General features: G+C 41.5%; 2 protein-coding genes and 1 long non-coding RNA gene across 8 annotated transcripts; 1 reads left to right on the top strand and 2 right to left on the bottom strand.

The window, feature by feature from the left end:
* Nucleotides 1-795: 795 nt before the first annotated feature.
* LOC115250246 (uncharacterized) lies at nt 796-4,813 on the bottom strand. Of its 3 annotated transcripts, none has more exons than XR_003888829.1 (2): nt 4,269-4,813; nt 796-2,706 (listed from the first exon to the last, which is right to left on the bottom strand). It is a non-coding gene; the product is annotated as an uncharacterized lncRNA (long non-coding RNA). The 3 variants fall into 3 exon arrangements; XR_003888830.1 differs by having other exon boundaries at nt 796-2,663; XR_003888831.1 differs by having other exon boundaries at nt 796-2,072; nt 4,269-4,799.
* Nucleotides 4,814-8,955: 4,142 nt separating this feature from the next.
* On the bottom strand, nt 8,956-11,599 carry LOC101074701 (G2/mitotic-specific cyclin-B1). Its single transcript, XM_003965126.3, has 9 exons — nt 11,477-11,599; nt 11,121-11,249; nt 10,735-10,857; nt 10,453-10,641; nt 10,226-10,384; nt 9,915-10,151; nt 9,709-9,849; nt 9,439-9,549; nt 8,956-9,312 (listed from the first exon to the last, which is right to left on the bottom strand). Exons 1-9 carry the CDS (start codon nt 11,495-11,497, stop codon nt 9,211-9,213), a joined length of 1,212 nt encoding a protein of 403 aa, XP_003965175.1. The 5' UTR covers nt 11,498-11,599; the 3' UTR covers nt 8,956-9,210.
* Nucleotides 11,600-14,063: 2,464 nt separating this feature from the next.
* LOC101069599 (AN1-type zinc finger protein 5-like) lies at nt 14,064-19,732 on the top strand. Of its 4 annotated transcripts, XM_029837764.1 has the most exons (7): nt 14,106-14,290; nt 15,793-15,891; nt 15,981-16,163; nt 16,271-16,424; nt 16,529-16,614; nt 16,963-17,085; nt 17,816-19,732. In XM_029837764.1, the coding sequence occupies exons 3-7, from the start codon at nt 16,007-16,009 to the stop codon at nt 17,962-17,964; spliced, it is 669 nt and encodes a 222-aa protein (XP_029693624.1). In that variant the 5' UTR covers nt 14,106-14,290; nt 15,793-15,891; nt 15,981-16,006; the 3' UTR covers nt 17,965-19,732. The 4 variants fall into 4 exon arrangements, with proteins under 4 accessions (XP_011602768.2, XP_029693625.1, XP_029693624.1 ...); XM_011604466.2 differs by lacking the exon at nt 15,793-15,891 and having other exon boundaries at nt 14,064-14,216; XM_011604465.2 differs by lacking the exon at nt 15,793-15,891 and having other exon boundaries at nt 14,107-14,290.
* Nucleotides 19,733-21,617: the final 1,885 nt, after the last annotated feature.

Raw genomic sequence — 21,617 nt, 5'->3', positions numbered from 1 at the left:
TATCATTTTAAGGCGTGGCCAGGGCCACCATGGTACCTCAGAGGTGAATAAGCAGAGGGACCGTCCACCCTAAGGGGGCCTCCATGCGTGGATCACATTTACCAATCGCTCACATTCTGAATTGTGGGCGGTTCGACATATGGAATGGTGTCATGATAAATAATAATTATTAATCATAGTTAGAGATAGGCTGACACCTTTTGGCTGTGTTTCAATAGCAGCATCACAAAATTGGACTTCAGAACATATAGGAGTACATTACATTCCAACCTGTTAAAACGGAGAGATTTATAATGTTTAGCTAATTGTTACTTTTGCATTACTGGTTTTTCTGAGTGTAAAGTCAAATGAAGACAAAACAAAAACCTAAAAAGCAAATGGAAGATGAACGTTTTCAGAATATCCATTGAAAATCCTCTGGAATGGTATATTAATTTAAAAACAAACCAGTGAGCCCTTCAGTTCACGGTGACCGTATTTATTTTAAAGGTGACTATTTGCCATCTGTCTGAAGGCATAAGCACCATATTGGAGCTATACAATGACTTGCTCTGTGTAAATGTAACCTGATATTCAAATCTAATTTGGTCTGTATCATTTCTTCCATCTGATATAATCAGTCCATTACTTATTTGTCATTGACATCTGGTGCCAGAGACCCTCTCTGATGTCCAGTGCTACTCAAATTACATTTAGTTCCCAAAAACGAGGGGAACAACTTACAATAACACACAAAGACTCAAAAGGTCAATAGTTACAAGACTGAATGACAAAAACAGATAGGAAATGACTCAGTGAGCTAACATATTTCACTTTATTTTGCTCTCAAACATTTAAAACGTCACCCAGACAAAAATCCTGATTTGAGGGTAAAAAAAAGTTGTCCTTTGATAATGATTAGCTCATTTAGGTTTTCTTTGACTTACCAAGCACATTGATTTCATTCATTTTGTTGTGAGTAGGACCCTGGATTTCAGCAGAAAACAGCCACATTATAACAGAAAATACTTGTTGAAAACACAGACATAGCATTTCTCAAGTACTAAAGAAGAAAGACTGATAAATCATTTATTGAGATGAATTACAGTATATCACAATAAAAGACAAGATTGATATGAGCTCAGTTGAAGCATTTATGTTACCTATATCAGATCAACCTGTGGGTATGATTAAATCTAAGATGAACTATGCTAAGCTAGCTAAACATGAGAACTGTAGAAGCTTAGGGATGAGAGACTAAATGCCTTCAAGAAACCACAAGGACGTTTAGTTGACCATTTTCAAGCTGAAGCGAAGACTACACATAATTGGATGTCTGTTTTATAAAGTATTTTACACATGGAGCTCAGAACAAGCTGGTGATTATGTTATATTTGAACATTTACTTCACACTATTGACTAGTGACCACCCAATGGATTAAACATTAACATTCATTAACATTAACATTTATGTACCGGCCAAATCATCATGGGAAAAGAAGAAGGATGATGTCCAGATTGATATTTATAAATAGTGGTCATTAGCAGGCATTATGCTCAAGGTTTAATGTTGAAAATAGAACCCAAAGTTAACCTATGCTGTCGCATATACATTATTTTCTCTTGGGTTTGGAAGTTTCTTGGCTATTGTGTTAGCTTGCCATTGGACATTTTTTAAATATGTAGAACCTGGGAGACAGGTCCCAATAGTGGCAATGCAGTGAGCAGATCAGCAATAGCGGTTCTAAAAGAATAAACAATAAATTCAACTAATGGTGGCAACTGAGTGGAAATTTCATCAAGAGAGTTTAACTGATGAATTGAATGGGACCCTTGTAGACTTGTTAGTGGTCATCATCAAGTCCTACAAAGCCAGTCCTCCAGCGGGTTTCATGTCCCACCAGGTGATGCCTGCTTTCACCGGTGGTCCTAGTTTCTCTGCAAATACAGCTACATTCATGGAAACTTGTATTCACAACTGGTGATTGAGCTGCAGTAGAATAACATTATCCTCTTCAGACTGACCCTTCCGGCAGATATGTGGTTCACCACAGTTAACCCCATCATTCAGTCCCTGGTGCCCTTGTCTGGCTCTATGGAGCAGAGTGACATCATCATCATCATCATCAGAACATCATCATCCTGCATTTCCTTCACTTCCTCTGCTGTCTCTAATGGAGGCATGGAGTTGGTGAAGGGCCTTGTGAATAATTGAGAAGCTCTGGTGCACTTTGTACATTGGCCTGGCAGGCTATCTGGAACGATTGCCCTAAGCACATTAGTATAATAGTCGGGGAGGAAACTAGCTGCTATTGACTAATATAATCAATACGTGTACTTCTGTCCACCGTTCAGTCCCAAAAGGGTGCAATTGTGTGTGTTCCTGATGACTACAAGAAACCACTCTAAAAAGAAGAGAAACACCTCAATTAGCCAGAAAGAGATACCCTATATAATTATATGTCTCTAAAAATGATGAGCAGATATAATTGCAGCGATTATATTCACCCGTGTCTTGATGTCGCTTAGTGATGATGCATCTAACAAAAGTCCCAGACTTAATTCCCCAGTGGCGATAAGAACAAGCAGGGAAGGAAATCAAATAAATTCAGCGTGGCGTTAAGGGGGAGGGAGGCTTGATGAATGGCACCATCATCCAGGGCTTCTTGAGTAACACCAGGGGCCTGAAAGTGTTCAGAGGAGGAGCGCACCTTCATCAGGTGAAAGCTAAAAGAGGGGGTGGACCAGTCCATTTTAATTTACCAGAGTGCTTGTACGCTGAGAAAACACGCCAAAACATGTTAATGCACTGGAGACAGGGTCCCAGGTCAGTAAATCTCAGGGTTTTCATTTTTATAATTTGGAGAACGGTTTGTTTTTCTTTTCTAACATCAAGTCATAATAAACATCAGGGTTTACAGTGACATCTTAAAAACTACATACATTATCCAGAATTAATTACATTAATTACAAAAACCCAAAGAAAACTATTCAGGTTGTAAAAGTTGAAGATTGCTAAATATACAGTATTAACGTTCTGCTATATTTACTCCTCACGTACAATTTCCAAGTTTCCTCCCATTTAAGATAAACTGGAATCATCGGTACAAAAGCAGCGAGACAAACTGTTATCTTCTGCTTTCATTACTCGTCTGGCCGCCACCCTGTTGCCATTTTAGTCGTTGTTGTTGACGATACCCGCACTAGCGCCAAGAGGTTCTGGTAATTGTACGCCGTGGAAGGCATCAATCAAACATTTACTGCTTTTCCATATAATTTACTGAAATAAACATCAAGTTTAATTTCTGTCTCCTAACATTCAAGCACCAGGTCAATTCCATTCATTCAAAATAATCAAAGCCTCTCATAAATTAACAATAAAGTGAAGCAAGTAGAGATATTTAAATGTAGCCTTTGATTTTCCCAAATATCCTTGCAGAGAGGTCCAGACTCCGCCCCTTCCTGTCACGTCGTGTTGACGGCGAAGTGACCCCACGGGCTGATTTACAGCGGGTCAGCGGGAGCGCCAGCGTTATCCTGTCCTCCCCAGCGCACAGTGGATTTAACACAGCTCACGTGCGACATTTGCCAGGCTCCCGGGGTGAAAGTACACCCACGCTGTAGATATCACGAGACATCTCTGACGATCGTCTATGATGGATGTTTGCTTTGAAATCACTGGCAAACATTGTGGTGGCGTAATCACACGTAAATCATCTAATCACAGAAAGTAAGTGTGCACCGACTAAACCGCAGTGACGTTCAGAAGCAGTTATGTTCATTATTACTCTGCTTGTGAAGCAAAACAGCCCTCTGATAGTTGTCTGATAGTTGTGTAGTCCAAGAGGCCAGTTGTGCTCGTCATGTTGCGAAGCAATCAGCAAGATAAGTGCAACATTTCCTGCTATCATCATAATGATGTTGCGTGATCGCGATGCATTTGAATGCTGGTCTTTTTGGTGAGGACCATTTCTCATGCAGATAACGATCATTTTAAAATGTCTCGTCTGGGTCCTTTACTGTAACTTGCCCCAAAAATCTGTAAGTTAGTTCAGAAAATGTTCTGCAAAAGTGCGCATGGCAAATAGATCAACAAGTAGGATGTCAAAGGCGCTGATTCTGAATTGCTGTTTCTAAAGTCAAATGAGGAGTGTGTGTGTGTGTGTGTGTGTGTGTGTGTGTGTGTGTGTGTGTGTGTGTGTGTGTGTGACCTCTGATGTGATGTCTTGCTTAAAAATCTGCTGCTGTTACAAATGTAAATTTGGCCTGATTGTTGTGGGTCAACATACCAAATGGTAAAAATCTTCAGCCTCCAGGAGCTGGTCTGTGTCTTCCTGACAGAGAGAGTCTTTATGACAACAGATGAAAAATCACCAGACCAAGCCATTAATCCTGGTGTGGTGAGGCCCAGTGGAGGAAAAGTGGGGAGTACGGAACAACAGGCCTGGCATCCTCTCAAACACACTGTCCCCTGGTCCAACTGTTAACAAAAAATAACTGGGAGATGAAAAAAAAATCCCATCTCTTGCCCAAGATTGCACTCAAGCACATCTGATGCAGTTTTGATCATTCACATTTGTCTACCTTGAGTTATTGTTTACTCTTTTGGCTGCTTAATATATAATTAATATGGAAGAGAAGTTTATCAGTATTTGGATTGGAACAATTTGTCTTTCCTAGGACACTGTCAGCATGTCATACGATAACCATGTTGTCATTCACACTTATTTGCCAAGTCTGTGTCAGAGTCCAGTAAATGTTTTTATCAACCAGCACAAATGAGCTCTGATATGATGCAAAGTCCATGGAAAGTAAGTAAGTAAGTCAATAACTTAGTAACTAAGAAAATAACTTGGAAATGTCACGTTTTTAACAGGTTTCCTGTTTCCAGCACGTTTGAGCTATTGCGATGATTAAATGCTTTCAGACAGTTAACGTTCGCGCCGTTTCATTTTCTTGACCTTTATCCCTTTCAGGGTCACGGAGAGGGTGCTGGGGCCTATCCCAGCTGCATGTGGGCTAAGGCAGGTCCACCTCTGGATTAGCGTCCAGCTCATCGAAGGGCCCTATGTGGCAATTATGGGTTTGGTACCTTGCTCAAGGGTACCTCGGTAGTGCTCTGAAGGTGTCCTGACATCTCAGACAATTACAGAAATACTTAAAATAATGACTCATGGGATGTCTAAGGGTGTCCCATAACTGTCTCTTTGAGTTTCTTTACTTTTTGGGGATAATTCCAGCTTTAACGGAATCAACCGAGCATCAGTGAAACTGGTTGACCGGTTCGCCAACCATAGGAAACCATTTATTTCAAGATGTTTTCTGCTGACACGGCTTTTTTACCCTACATACAAATTCATATTCTTGAATCCTATTGAAAGCAGAGCTTCAGCCACATTTCAAATCAAATTAAGTCATGTGATGATTTCACAGCATCTCATCCAGAGCAGGAACAAACTGCACCGAAAAGTCCTTTTTTTGGGAACTTGGTTAAGTCGTAAAAAAAATGTAATATTTTTTACACTGAGACAATGTCAGAAGGTCTTCAAAACAAGGCGTATTAATTTATTTCAGCCCATAAAGGGGTAGATATCTGTTCAATCAATTAAAAAACTGATTTTATTTAATTCAGCATTATATTATGTTAGACAAGATTCTGCACATCAGGTTATGGCCATAAGCTCGGAATTCAAACAAAGAAATAGTCCAGTTGACAGTTTTTTAAAGTGCTTAATTCACAAGCAAAGAAAAGTGAATTCTAAGATGTATCATCTCCACATTTTAATCACTTTATCCAAGTCCAACTTTAACCTCTGTCAGAACTCTATCCCTGACTTTAAGTTGACAAGTTTGATCAATCTGCCGAAACCCTTCATGTGGCATTCTAGAAAAACTGCATTCATAACATAAAAGGTCAGAGCGACCTTGACAAATGACCTCAAGCAGAAATGTTGAGCCCAGTCAGATATTTTTTAATGTTTGGGAAAATTCCATAAAGTGACCCTCATTTGTATCGGATGTTTATGTAAAGAGTGAAGGCTGCTGTATTATTTTACAAATGTAGTTTATTAAAAAAGCATATACTCAAGATTAAAGAGGAAGGTGACTCCTTGACTCACAGGGGTCAAAGACACCCCAGTGGGGGCCTTTTTCTCCCATGGGATACCTGGCATCACTGCTCAGTAAAGTTCAGGGGTTTTACTTATTAAATGGTGGAAACAAACGTGTCTGTGTTTATTTGTGCTCTGCTCTCCAGCTGCCAGTCGATCGGGATCCCGCAGTAGTCTTTACACCGTTGCCACAGTCCAGATGTTTATTTGACTTTGTCAGGCTGAATTGAGAGACAGAGACTTGGCAGAGGTGGGAATGAGCATTTACTCACTTCGAAGGGTCCACTTGTTCAATCTGGAGACGTGTTTAGACTTGGAGGGCGCTCCGAATGTTTGACTCCAGTATGCCATGATCCATTTGTGTATTGCTGTAACAGAAACTGAAATTCCTAGAGGTTTGAAGCCAAACTATGCATTCTTTCTGGAACTTAGTGCTAACTGGCAAATTGCTGTAATAGGTTGGGTTTGAATAACCTGAAACAGGACAGATACTTCTGGCCTTTGTAAGATGGGATCAAGTTTAGTAGAATGTATAAAATGAGAAAAGCAATAACCTTTATGCAGCTTTGTTTCAATTAGCATACAATATTTTTTTAATGTAATGTGAAATGTCAGCCATATCAGCATTTTTTCTTTAAAGTGAATGAAGAAATAAAAATGATCAAATTCTCATTCAGTTACACTTCTAAGGTTCTGCCAACAGCCATGGCATTTATAGATAGCTAAAAAATAATAATAAAGTAAATAAATAATAGTTTAAAAGGAAAGAGGAGCCACAGAGCCTTCTGTGTAAGGTGTTTCCATTGGGGCAATTTTAAACACAACTACTAAATAAACTATAATTGTTTGTGGCACCATTGATCCGTCCGCATATAAAAAACCTGGTCTGGTTTTCTTTTATGGCATGAGAGGGTATTTTAAGAAGATAAATCAGTGAAGTAAACCTAGAGAAGTCATGTTTAAAAGGCTGTATAATCCCGTGTTAATAACATTTCAAATATAAATAGAGAAAAAATGAGAAGTTTTGATTGCAATTTCAACCCTTCTAATGTGCTTCTCAAATGAAAAGGAACATAATCCCACTTTGGGCTGTGAAAACATTGAAGAGTTCAGCCTTCTACCATCCAGCAGTCGGGTGAGATTATGCAGCTGTTTGGTTTCATATCTGAAGCTAAAATACAGTGAACAGCTTTTGATGTCTGCAGAAGAGAAACTCAACTGAATATGTGCAGACAAGGGCAGTATTAGCATTAGGTTGGATATACATTCTGATAGCTGTACTCCTCTACAGTATCGTGGCTATTATTCTCCCTCCGTACAAAATTTGATTATTTTTCCATTTGGCCAGATTTTTTTCCTGTATTTATGGATATAGTTGTTTTTGAAAATACAACAAAACACTAAAGAATGGCTAATAGTGTATACTCTAAAAGTAAAAGTATAAAAGGTTGCTGATGGTGTTGTTTCCATGCTCTGTTTCATCTTAGAGATTTCTCACTTCTTTTTATTGGGATGAATTCATTCATATTAATTGCAAAAACAAAACAACCTTTAAATTGGATCAAATTTTCAGCTGAAATGAATTTCCCTCGGTAAATCTTTATCAGAAAGGAAACAATATTCCGGGAAGCTGCTGGAACCCTGCACAGGAGGTTTCTGTCTCGTAAACTGATATGGCTGCCTACTGATGACCTCAGCCTGTAAGTATGAATTGACAGGGTGATCTGTGGGTTTAAAAGCCCAGCTTTGCTGGAAAACTGAGACTAATTATCATGTGTCTCGGGGGAAACAACAGAAGGCTCAGTCACTTGGGGAAAATGTGGTGTGCTTTTAAGATGTCGACATTTGTGCCCATATGTCAAGATGTTGGACCAAAACTTATATTCCAACATCAGTCCTGTGGTAAGCAGTTTTGACTCCACATGCAGAATTTGCTTCTGAAGCTTTACTAGACAAACACTTTACATGAATTCTTTACACAACAGCCTGTATATTTCCATAATCAATGGCAACAAATGTCAGGTAGTAACCTATAAAGTTATCCAAGAGGGATATACTGTATCTGGATGGTCCAACTGATATACAGAGTGACTCACATTATAGCTGGTAGGTGGTCTCAAACAAAGCACTCAACACCCCCCCCCCCCTGGGGCTGAGAATAATGGGTGAGGGTCTGGTCCACCCCTAGGGTCTCAGCTGTGAATATGTGAAGTGATAATAGTTATCCTCCAACTAACACACACTCCGTTGGCTTTAAATATATGTCTTAATGTGATACAACTGGAGCACTGTGCAGCCCACATTTAGCTGTGATACTGATCATCCAACTTAACTGGCAAGATGTGTTTAATCGCTTTGTGCAGTAAATAAGTTATGTAGTTCCTGTGACAGTGTTTGAGTCAGGCCTTTATGAGAAAGCTGCTATAAATAACCTGACGGTCCTCTTATTTACCTGCTTTAATTTGAGTGCATTATGATTCCAACAGCTCCTATTGTCAGTGATAACATGTTACACTGGCTTCCTTTTCTGTAGTTGTAAAGCACATTTCAATGCATATCATTACACTATAGCTGCAGTTACAGTGTTCTTTATCTACAGTTGCCATTTGTCCTCATCCCCATGGTTACTAAAAGCCAATCGTTTTTGTCGAGCAATGTTGGTTGGATTAATTATGCATTTTAGGAAAATGCAAGTGTTCAAGTTAGCGGTCTAGTTTAGAATGCAACGTTTAACCTAAAGAGTCTACACAATAAATTGTTATTTGGAGATCATATTCAGTGAACACAGCAACGAGTCATCGGAACCGTAACCCCCAATGCTCCCTAGTGCTGCAGCTCCCCCTAGTGGAAAAGATTAGACTCAAACATTCCTTGAAGATTTAATAGAAATTTAAGACATAAAACCTTAAAAATGTACACAATACACAAATTAAAGAACTTGATAAAATTCACTCATCATTTGAGCCATTAAAACTAACATTCAAAAATGCAATAGAAGGTGAATCATAAGCGAGTCCTGCAGTCAAACATAAAGTTGCAGAGTTGTTAGTGTAGATTCTGGCATAGCAACACAACTGTACACGTCAGCAAACTGTCCCAAGCTTGCAAGTCCAGAGTCATCTTAGTGGGCAAGTTTTGCCAAGTCTTTCACCACTGAAGACTTCAGCTGTGGGATGCCCGCAATCCTCATCTGCTTGGAAGTAGAGTACTTTCCTTTAACAGCCTGGGGAAGAGAAAATTGTAAATCCAAGGTACTCTTCAGTTGTGCTATGGGCATTTTAAGGGACAGATCACTATTGCCAGATCTGAAATTGCTCAGTAATAAGGATTTACACTGACAATGACTTACCATATGCTTGGTCTGCCCTTCGTTAACCTTAATGATATTCTTGGCAATGTGTGCCATAACAGGAGTCAAACTCTCCACAGTGTAGTCCATGTAGTGCTGCAGTGTGGCATCCTGAGACAGTACAGGTGAGAAGAAAAGGGATCAAAACCCTGCTTCCCCCCCCCCACCAAGTGTTACACATAAGGTCCTACAAACAGGTAGGACCTCAATATTTTTAAATTGTAGGACGATATACCTCCGTTTATGCTCCAAACTCAAGAGCTCACTTACCCATTCGCCAACTTCCAAGATCTTCATTGTCAGGGCCAAAGCAGCACTCGCCACAATAGAAGGAGGCAAGTGAACCATCTCGTAGTCAACCATTGTAAGTTCCAGAAGGTACTTTGCCAGCGTGTGCTGCTCAGCAGTCACCTGTCATAAGACAAGTAGGTTAAAATACAAAACACCCAAGGGCATTCCCTTTGCCCTCAACAAACCTCATATATCTTTGAAGCCCTTCGGAGGAACTGTAGAGGAAGGGGGCGACCCAATTTGAATTTGAGCACCCTGAGGATGGTCATTTCCATGTCTCTAATCTGTGCAGTAGTGTAGGCGCTGTCAGTTACATAAGCAAAGTCTGAGATTTCAGGAGGATACATCTCCTCATATTTGGATGCAAGAAACATTGCCGTGACACCAACAAGCTGCAGCTGCTTCTTGGGGACAGGGTGGTCCTTGGGGAATAAAGACATAAACCTTTAGTTTTGAGGCCAGAACAGAACAGCTGGGCTTTTGATTGTCCTCCCACCTGAAGGAAGCGGTCAATTATTCCCACAGTCATGTACATCGTCTCCTGAAGCAGGCGGAACTTTAGGTTCACTTGCACCAACCAGTCAATGAGAATTGCTCGCATGTTACCAGTCACTTCCTGCCCATTCAGATAAGCGGATCTCACGTTCTGTTCCACCTGCAAGAAGAAAGCTCAGTGGTGAACAAATCACTAAACTCACTGCAGTCTGCGGGAAAGAAAACTACCTCAAGTTGCCGGAGGTAGTTGTAGATGTCTTTTACATATTCACTGCAGAGCATAGGGTTGTCATAGTCATCCGCATCCACGTCCCTGATCGCAGTGCCAAGAATGACATCTGAAAATGCTTGGCAGAGGTCTGCTGGCTCACAGCCCGAGGTCTCCATCGGAGTGGGAGATGCTGGTTCAGGAAGAACCTGGAATAATAGATACCCCAGATCGTTTTGCTCCAACAAAACGATCCCCCTCCCCCCTTCCTCCCCAGCAGACAGAACTTTAATTCGACATACCTGCACCTGAGGCACGGGCTCTGGTTTGACAGGAGCAACATTTCGCGGTGGGTTTGCAACAGTCACCGCCTTTTCAACTTTAGTGGGGACTTTGGTTTTCTTGACGGCCTCTGCCTTGACAGTCTTGAAACAAATATACACGAGTCATTAAAAGCTCACGTAAAAATCAAGGCAACGTTTAAAAGGATCCACTGCAAAATGTACGTGCGCAGGATGTCAGAATTCGTTACTGGTAGTGTCTCTTTCGTTTTGGGTTGCGATTACGACAAAACACCCACAGATACAGACGCATTCCTTCCGAGCATATTAACCACAAATATGATCGTGCTGAACATAACTGAAATGCATTGGTTGATGATTCTGAACTATATAGTGCCGAACGATACCTTCTTCAGCGGTTCTTTGTTCACAGGAATATTTCCGATTTCTCCGAGGGCTGCTCGAGGATTGAGAGCAGGCCCCTTTCCCGTGCAGGCCTTTCCCCCCAGGTCGGTCCTGGTGGAAGCCAGGCGGTTCTACAAGAAGAAAAATCCACACTGAAGTAAAATATAGTTGATCAGGTTGTATTTACAACGAGCTGTCTATTCCCATCTGCAGTTCTTAGGTAAAAATTAACACACGCATCTACGAACCACATCCGTGCGCGATAACATTTCACCTTATAGCAATAGCAAAACTAATTAGAGTTAAACAATTGGTTTCGCAAACACTTAATTTCTCACTGATAGTTTAAAGGACTTACTCTTGTAACGCGGAGAGCCATTTCACACTCAACACTGCTTCTTCAAAAGTTTTGTGAAGAGGAACTGAGGCTATTCAGTTTAAATCCTCGGTCCCCGCACGCTGATTCGCTAAGAGGTCAATTAACCGAGCAGCTCATTGGTGGAGCGCAACTGTCCTGAATGCGCTGTCTTTCATCACTTCCTCTTCCTGTTCCGTCCAAATATTTTATTTTACATTTTATAAATATGAAGCGTTTATAAATACTGTATGTATTTGTATATATGTATAGACAATTACCCTTTATATGAAGTTTTTTTATTATTATTATTAATATTATTATTTAAAACTATAACTGGTAAGGTATTTGTAAACGATTCATATTGGTCATATGTAGCTATAATTTAAGAGTTAATATGACATATACAGAAATCGTCAAAGTAAAAACAAAAAACATGAATGTGCTATCTTTATTGTTACTGTGTGTGTGTGTGTGTGTGTGTGTGTGTGCGTGCGCGCGCACACACACACACACACACACACACACACACATATATATATATATATACACACACTTTATTTATATATATATACTTTATCTTTTATTTCTTTAAACTCTTCCTCGCCCTCCTGGGCGGTGCCTCCTTCAGACTCGGACCCTGGGACCTCCAGCCCATACTCAGTGCAGATGTTCCTGTACACTATGCCAGCCACCTGGTTATGCTGCTCCATGTATGCCTTGCCTGCCAACATCTTGCACACTGCTGTGATGTGCTGGACTGTCTCAGGGGCTTCTCCACACAGCCTACACCTGGGGTCTTGTCTGGTATGGTAGACCCTGGCCTCTATTGCTCTGGTTAGCCACTCTGGGTGGTTCCCTGATGTGTGCTGCCAGGCGTTCATAGAGCGCAGTTGGCTTCTTAAGCCAGTAGGTGTAAATCCTAGGGCCCTGGATCTGTCCAGTTCTTCATTTTGGACACTCTTTTTCAGATGTCTGCTTGTTCTGGAAATTGACTGTGCTTTGTCTGTAGGTCTTGCAGCCATTGGGCATTAGTGTTGTGCATTGCCTCTTTCTACCAGATACTCTTCCAGTATTGTTCAGTCTCAGCCCTGGGGGGGGGGGGGGGGGTCTGTTGTCATCTTGTCATCTTGTTGCCCTGCCATTGAGAATAGACCTTTGCTGGATTGGTGGAGAACACCTTGTTAATTCTCCTTGCCTCTACTTCTCTTGTGTACCTCTTTAGTTGGGTAGCCAGGGCTGTGAGCCTTTGCTTAGCAGTCTCCAGTGCCTCAGTTGTCGACAGTTTGTTATATTTCTTGGGCAGCTCTGTCCTTAGATTCACACCTCTGCTCAGTTCTGTTAGTTCTGTTGTGCTGTGTTCATGTTCTCCAGTATAGATTGGTCTGGTACTTTGTTTGTTAGCCTTGACAGGGAGGTTGTTGAGTTGCCCAGGACTTCATGATTCTCTGTCTGAGGTCAGTGTTGAGTCTGTCAGTCATTGGGGCTTTGTACCCAATCTCGATATTTGGGAGTGATTGACTCCCAAGCTGACCTGGTGTCCTTGCCCCCTTACCGTGGATGATGTACAACGCTGTACCCCATCATTCTCTAGCTGGCTTCTTATTACGGATATTTGAACACTGAGCTAAGAGCTGCTTCTTGGTCAGTGAGGATGTGGGGTTTCAAAGCAACCGGTTCTCCTACAACCTCTGCATGTACCCTCTCTCGCTAGGGTTACTCCCGTAGTAACACTCCATCAGTACCAGGTTCTCTGCTCTGCAAAATGAATGCCTTGTTCCAGTAGCCAATTTGACATCAGGTGGCCCTGGTTCCCTGACCCCTGGTGTGGACCAAAGAAATCTTTTATATACTTGCATGTTTCTGCAAGTATTCTGCAAAAAAGATTCTTAGCAAAAACATCAAATGGCCTTACATCCACACATTGGGGCCTGTAGATGTATCTCAGAATGATGCATACTGACTGGTATTTGCTATTGGCACCCTCTTCTTTGTAAAATGAAGAGCAGGATCACACTGCGCACATGTGACCGACATGAGATAATCCGGGGTCATTGTATAAACTCGAACATTAATGTTTTGGAATTTTAGGGAGTGAGAGGGCAGACATGCTTGCAACCGGGGCAGTTAAAACCAGCACTGTGTAAAATGAAATCAAGTTATCAAAGTGAGAGAGTAGAAGCAATGTGTGGAAAAAAGCAAATGAATGTTGGAAACACAAGTGGAAAGCAGAAATCAAAGGGAGGCATTTATTTGAAGTATAAAAGGGGGTTGTCTTACCTAGGAGGGAAAACAACAGATTCACATTTCACAAGTATAAGAAACAGAACACTACACATAGTCGCGAAACCCAACTGAATTATGCAAGTATCGTCAGGAAATAGAAACAATGGAACACTTATTTTTATTATTTCTATAGTATACCAAAGAAAGGAAAGTGGTAGACGGCCTGGTGGTCGAGGATGAGAAGAGCATTTTTAGAGATGTAGAGAATTCATAAATGAATTTTTTTCTTGCATATCTGCCCTCTACTGAGCTTTAAAAAAAATTAAGGAGAAATCAGTTCGCAGGGAGACCTAAAGGGGGCAGTAATGAGACTCCAGGAAAGCCAACAGCCGTGGAAACCCAAAGAAGAAGAGAGGCGATAGAGATCACCCAGGAAAGGACAGGCTTCAGCAGACAATTGGCGTGAGGAGACTGGAAAGAGTGATTACGACGTCCTCCGTGTTAGGTGCCGTTGACGGTAATCCGGCTTTTCCCTCAATCTATAAAGAGTCCGGAAATAGCAACATTTATTAAAAAAAACACACACACAGGGTAAGTAAGTCACGTTTAGCTTCCAAACGAAAAGACCGGAAACCCGTATACTAGACAGTCGTTTGATTATTGTTCTTGATGATTCTAAAGAACACATCGACATGTAACAACAAAAAGTCACATTATGTTTTAATGTAATGTCTCTTCGCGTTAATAGAAAGTTGTCTCAACAACATCGGTACTCGATATCTCGGATTGAGTAATATTTTAAGATGTTGGCACGTGTTACTGAAACTTTAAATCGTCAAGTAGAAAGGCTGTTTATACAATCCTCACTCTGTTTAACACTACCCTGGTTAACATGAAGCGTAACATCGTATAACTCTTAGAATTTCCTCTAAATGGGCCTGTCGGAACAGCTAAAATATATGCAACTGATCTGAGTGGGGTTAGTTTGTAGATTGATTTGGTTGTATTTGTTTTTTAACGCTATTGTTTGACGCTTCCTTTTACAGCTTCGTGTTTACCGATTTGGTTTGGTAGTATGGACATTATTACAGTTTGTGTATTTACTATCAAACTTGAGTTTATCCTGGTTGTAAACAAAAGCAACGAACATATACATAAAAGGCAACAACAATGCTAAGTAATCTGTCGAAGCTAACCTCTAGCATGCTAATATTAGCAACATCGCGGAAATGTGCTTATGCTGTCGTTGCATCTTAAAGGAATTGGCCTAACTGATGATATTAAAAACTCGTTAAAAACATTTAACCCCATTTGTTAATAACACCGAGTCATCTGTCTTCTTCAGACTTTCAAAATACTGTTGAGATACCACTATTAGGCATTAGCCTGTTAGCGTGACTCAGTAAATTTCACGAAGTGACACTGCTACGGCCCGGTGTTTGTGGGGACGTGGCTAATATACACGATTTTGATGGGCCTTCGAAGCCCAGTGATGTTACAACGCAACGAGTGACGGGTTTATCAATTCGGTTGCCCATTTAAAAAAACAAAACCATTTGCCCTCCAGGGTTTGATACATTGCTATCCGATACATCTTCCGTGCACCGTGGCCTCAACACGGCTGCTTTTCCTGTGCGTTTAGAGCAGCTCTTTTCGTTCTGGGCTGTTTACGGACTTTCGAGGTAGTCTATAATTAGAACAGTCGCGTGGGTTCGGGAACCTCGTGAGGCTACGCGTGCCCCTCTGAGATTAACGTCACACTGCGCTCCGGTGGTACCGTGAACGCACCATACGGGCCACGGGACCACGTGACCCGTAGCCGCTCTGGCTGCTGCAACGGTGCACCCGCACACGTGAGTGGGCAGCCCGCAGCGCTGGTTACCCATTCAAGGAAATGAACCATCCTAAAGTTTTGAATGATCCTTTTCTCCCGTCTCAGAACAAGTGATGAAACATTTGTGTTCAGTTGCGATAGTTGCATTTGCATACAATGCAAGTAGAGATCTCTGAACTACCGGTATTCCGTGTACACAACTCTGTCTTTCATCAAATGACATGATCGGCTTATTATCATAGTAGTGTTTACCCTTCAGTAATCAGAGAAAGCCAGCAGTAGTTACCCCTGAATAAGTGGATGTGGGGTCAGAGCCCAGTAAAATACTTGGAATTAGCAGAAAAGAGCACAATTTGAGGTATTGCCAAACTGCGTCTTGGTTTTTAAGGTTACCTCTAAACCTCTAAGGTGTGAAATGTATTTCAGTATTTCAATGTGTGTCTCCAGGTGAGGAAGAGGTGAAAGACATCGCGATGGCCCAGGAGACCAATCAGAGCCCAGTTCCTATGCTGTGTGCCACTGGGTGTGGTTTCTACGGTAACCCAAGGACTAACGGCATGTGCTCTGTTTGCCACAAGGAGCACCTGTCGAGGCAGAACAATGGAGGAGTCACATCTCTGAGTTCTATGGGTAAGATCCGTTCTGTTTTCCACACTGTTCTTTAGTTTCGCTCTAGACAAGGTCATTCTGCTGCTTTCCTGTTTTTAAACTATAACACTGCGATTGAATGTGTTAAGGAAGCAGCAATAGTCCCACAGGGGAGGTTTCTGCCATCCAGAGGTTAGAGGCCACCCTAAACACTGCTGCAAGTGCAGCTGTCAGTGTGGCAGAAGAAGCAGCTGATGCTGCCGCCACCAACACTGTCGAGGCCTTTGCCACAGAGGCTCTGAGGTGAGGGCATTCCTTTTGTTTCTTGGCGTAAACACAATTATTCTGGGCCTTTTACTTTAAAAAGAACTCGCCTTCTAATCGTGTCCTGTTGTCTTCTTTGGCAGTGGTGTTTCAGCAGCCATTTCAGAGCTGAGCCTTTCTTATGAGGACACGGGGGCTGTGGGAAGCAGCAAAGAGCTTTTAGAACCAGGTGGGTTTAGTGCAGACCAGGTGATTAGTGCAGGGGATATGTATCAGTTCCCTCAACACTGTCAGATGAGAACGATGACTTTCAGCCCATCAGTGATGAAATCCTTTCACAAATAAACTGAAGATGAATGAAGTGGAAATCTAATAATGGTGATTATGACTGAAAACTGTTTCAGTATATTATCATAGCCTTGATACCTTTGGGTCCTTGCACCATCATAATTACTTGGATATTACACGATGTGAGTGCAAAATGTATCTCCGATTTGGCTATTGTCATTAAGACTCTGGTATTTTATTTGCCTGTTTTCACATTTTCTGTTGTGGGATTTTTTTCTTGTTTTTTCAGCGCTGAATCAGAGCACAATATTAACCTCACACTCTGCTGACAGTGAGAACTCAAAAGCCCCAGAGCCCCCAAAACTCAAAAGGAATCGCTGTTTTATGTGTCGCAAAAAGGTCGGCCTTACAGGTAAAAGAGAAACCTACGATGAATTTGGTTGCTGTTAAACATGGCTGAGCTTTTTTATTAGATGGAGCTTTAATTTTGGGGTTTTACCAGAGATTTAATGGCATATTCTTTCTTGGAATGGCTAAACTACATGCATCAGTTAATGCTCACCACCCATTTTGAATCATCCATGTGGGGATGATTCAATCATGCCTGTTTACATGCTGAGCTATGCTTAAAATTAGACTTTGGCTCTTCAACTACAGAGAAAATGGAGTAACTGACAAGAACATCTCCTCCTCCTACTCCTAGTTAGCAATATGCATCTTTTCAACCCCTTCCCGGTTAACCTATGTTGTCTCATATTAAACAAGCCGAGTTGGGCAGAGGATGCTCGTTTCGAACAATAGGAAGCTGGATAATCGCACAGCTTTGTTCTTCTCGTACATACTTGCTACTTATTGTGGAAATAAGACGCTAACAAAGAGTCAGTTTCCAGTAGCATTGTCTGGCAGTCTAATTTTGAAGAGGACTAGTCGGACTAACACATTTACATGCACTCTAGTCCCGTTATAGTCAAATCTGGGCCACAATTTGTGTCTTTCCAAGTGTCCTGTAAACATACTGATTATTATTGGCTAGATGAATGTGTCGTGGTTCTAGATAAGACTCGGCCTCCACAGATTTCTGTCGAGCTAAATCTGAAAACTTGGCGACACCAGAATGTTACAAATGTCCTCTTGTATTCCAGGTTTTGGCTGTCGCTGCGGAAATCTTTTCTGTGGAATTCACCGTTACTCCGACAAACATAACTGTCCCTACGATTACAAAACTGAAGCTGCTGACAAGATTCGTAAGGAGAACCCAGTGGTGGTTGCTGAGAAGATCCAGAGAATATGAAGACGATTCTGAATGACTTGAGATGCTGGCAGTAGTGGACTTAAAAAGTGAACTTCAGCTTTGAAGAAACGCCCCCACCCCCGTTCTTTGTTACTTTCTGAGGAGTGTTGTCATTGCATGACAGTCATTTGGCTTTTTGATCTGGTTTCTGTTAATCGCTCTGCAGTTTTGTGAAGCAGGACTGTGTGTGAGGACAGGGTTGGAGCACATCTGATAGTGACTGATTAAGAGGGCTGGAGATGATCGGGTGCTGGGATGGCTGGCCAGTCTGCTTTGTCACTACTGGATCACCTTCACTGCGATATCGATGCCTGTGGGGCCGTCAGGCTGCTGGCCGCTGGCTGACGGGTCCGTCTCAGCTTTGCTTTCTCTGCTGGATTGAGTAGCAAAATGGAATTTCCCTGGAGATCAGGAGTGCCATCATTAATCACAAGAACTTTGGTCCTTGGATTTTGGTTCTTGAGTGTTTGCTCAACCAGAAATGCTCACGGGTCCTGCTGGGATGTCACCCTCTGTTATTCCCTGTCTAATAAGGCAAACGGCAAAGACTTTGTTGCTCGCAGTGTCACCGTGGATCTTTGGCTCCTGGTCAGGACGAGGCATTAGTACAACATCCCGTAGTTTCCTTCTTTTGTCCATTGATCTTTAGCTCGGTAACATTGAGACATTTGAAGCCATCCACTGAACATACATTTAATTTTCTCTTGTGTTTTCTGAAACGTGTGTGTGTGTGCGTGTAAGACAAGTAGTTTAAAGCCATTTTCATGTTGTTTTTTGCCTTTAAATGAATTTAGGTCTACTAATTTTTTCATTCTTGTGCTTTGATTCTGAATGTTGTCCACAATTATCAATGTGAACTGTGTGTGTGTGTGTGTGTGTGTGTGTGTGTGTGTGTGTGTGTGTGTGTGTGTGTGTGTGTGTGTGTGTGTGTGTGTGTGTGTGTGTGTGTGTGTGTGTGTGTGTGTGTACTTGACAGAGGCCTGGGGTCACCGTTTATTAATAATTTCCTGTTTGGTTGCTTCACCTTTGTTTTTTATCCTTTAGTTATGCAAGTTTGTACATCCTTATTTATATACTGCAGTGTGCGTAAACTTCCAAATAAAAAACAACACCTTGTATGATGCGACTTCTGAGCTGCTGCATTTCTGCACTGTCGTGTAAAAGATGAAGAGATGTCACAGTCACTGATGGAAGAGTTGGTGGATGTGAACCTTGTCTGCCTTTGGACTCAGACTAAGGATTCTTTAGCTAATCATGTTTGGCCCGACTGCTCATCATGCACATATTTAGTTGTCAGAACTAGCGAATGTTGTGTCTCCATTCAGACGCCCGTTCATATTCACTCATGAAATGATTTCTCTTGGTTCTCTGCATCTAAAGTGTCGGTACGCGTTGGAAGGGTGTAAAAACGTTAGAGCACACTGTTACAGGCCAGAAATCACGTTAACGTCGCACGTAATCCCTAATTGAGTTTGAGTGTTTGTCAATTTAATATGACTTCAACTCAGACATGCAGCAAAAACAAATCACAACTTTTCAATGGAAACCTTTATCTAATACATGTAAATACTAATAAAAGGAAACTTCTGGATCCTCTGTTCGCTCCACTTTTTAGATTTTCAGGTTTTACCAAAAATCTGGAAATTATGTCTCATGTTTTAGTAAATTGATCTCATTCAGCACATAAAGGCCTCGCGGATGTGTATCTGTAAGCGCCTAGAAACTATTTTGATTGTAACAGATGCCATATAAATAAAGATTGATTGATATAAATGTGCATTGTCAAATGAAACTGTAAGACTTGAGCACATTTAAAGCTTATTGTAGCCGCACAATTTTAATGAACTTTAGGTAGCACAAAACGGGACATGCATTTGCCACATTCAGGCCAACACAAGTGAAGATATTTCAGATTCAGATTCAGGTCCTTTATTGTCCCACACGGGGAAATTTACAGTGCAACAACAGCAGAGCGCGCAGAGGAAAAATAAGATAAAATAGAATAGAATTTGGAATATACAAAGAGGATGTATATTTACAATAATCCAGATAAATGGATACTCGGCCTCTGTGTACCTGTACATAGTACAGAGGGTGAATACAATATACATATCAGAATATATAATATTCAGACTGTGCTAGCGGGCGTTATGTTTATTGTGCAGTCTGACAGCAGCCGGCAGGAAAGATCTGCGATACCTCTCCTTCACACAGCGAGGGTGGAGCAGCCGCTCACTGAAGGAGCTGCCCAGTGCTGCCAGGGTGTCCTGTAGGGGATGGGACGTGTTGTTCAGCATGGAGGACAGCTTAGCCATCATCCTGCCGTTTCCCACCGAGTCCAGGAACAGGAACAGCATAAAACTAAATGTTGGAAATATACGAAGTGCACCCATCCGTGTAGGACGGAGCCTATCCCACGTGCCTTTGGTGGAGGGGAGGGTAACACCTTGGGCTAGCTGCCCTCTCGTTGCAGGACTAACATCTCTCCTACATCACTCAAATCCTTGTTAGTATAAATGGTGGTTGTAAACTACACTATTGTAATATATAAAAAGTACACTATTGTAATAAAGTTTTATTCATAGTAATTTCACCTAAAGGCTTTGTTGGTTGGTCCAGGTCCTGTTGGGACCTGGGAAAATGGGCTGACATTTTCTGTGGTGGCTATATTCCGTGTGTTAAATATATTTTTTGAAACTCTGAAACAATCGCCTGAAGAAGCGGCCAATAAAGCTGGACTTTTAAACCCCAACAGATCAAGAGAGACAGTTCAGGTCTCATGTCATTGATCCGTGCAATGGCAATAAAAGACAGCAAACTCGAGAGGTTGAGGAGGTCAGAATATCTAGAGAGGAGGTGGATTCCTGGGGTCTCCTGGACAGGATAACACAACTCAAAAAATGTTTGATATGGACCGGCAGGAACGGGGACATGAGGACATTTAAATAGTCTCTGTTAGCGAGGAAAGAAGAATAGATATGAAGTCCAAACCAAATAACCTGTAGATGAGGTTTTCTCAGCATGGAGATTTGATCCAGATCTTTAATGTTCCAGACTGGAAAGATGTCAGGTATATTAAGAATCCAACTTCAGAGGTGGTGTTTTTGGGGGTTTTATTAAATAATGTGTTTATTGATGGCAATTTAGCACCTTTCACTCATCTAGCGAAGTGGGCTGGTTTAGAAGCTGCTAGTTTAACTGGCTCAATAGTTTCAGACCACACTTTTGTCACACATCCACCAAAATAGCAAAAACTTGCAGTTGGACTGGGATTATGGGCTGTTTTCTAATTTTCAGTGACACCTGCCTCCAAAGGATTAAAAGGGAAAGGTCCCATCACCCATTGGATCTGTGAATGAGATCAAAGCCTGAATAGTCAAGAATGAGCAAAACCTTTAATCCCTCAATGAGCAGCTTTGATTTAAAGAAACATACAATATTGCAACTCTCTTGCATTATATAACTTAACGTTGTTCTGTATTACCGTTGGCATTGACTTCTACCAGTCAGCAGCAAAGGAAAGAAAAACAAATTACAAGGTCAGACATACGAAACGTTACTGTGCAGGTTGAAATGCACAGCAAAATGTGAATTTAACATCTAAAATCGTCCTTTAATGCATGAATTATGAGAATCATGGCCAAGATTTTGAA

This window comes from Takifugu rubripes, chromosome 6 (genome assembly GCF_901000725.2).
Source record: "Takifugu rubripes chromosome 6, fTakRub1.2, whole genome shotgun sequence".
In the NCBI taxonomy this organism is placed as follows: domain Eukaryota; kingdom Metazoa; phylum Chordata; class Actinopteri; order Tetraodontiformes; family Tetraodontidae; genus Takifugu; species Takifugu rubripes.
Note: the sequence above shows the minus strand (reverse complement) of the source record. Positions and strands in the feature narration are given on the sequence as shown.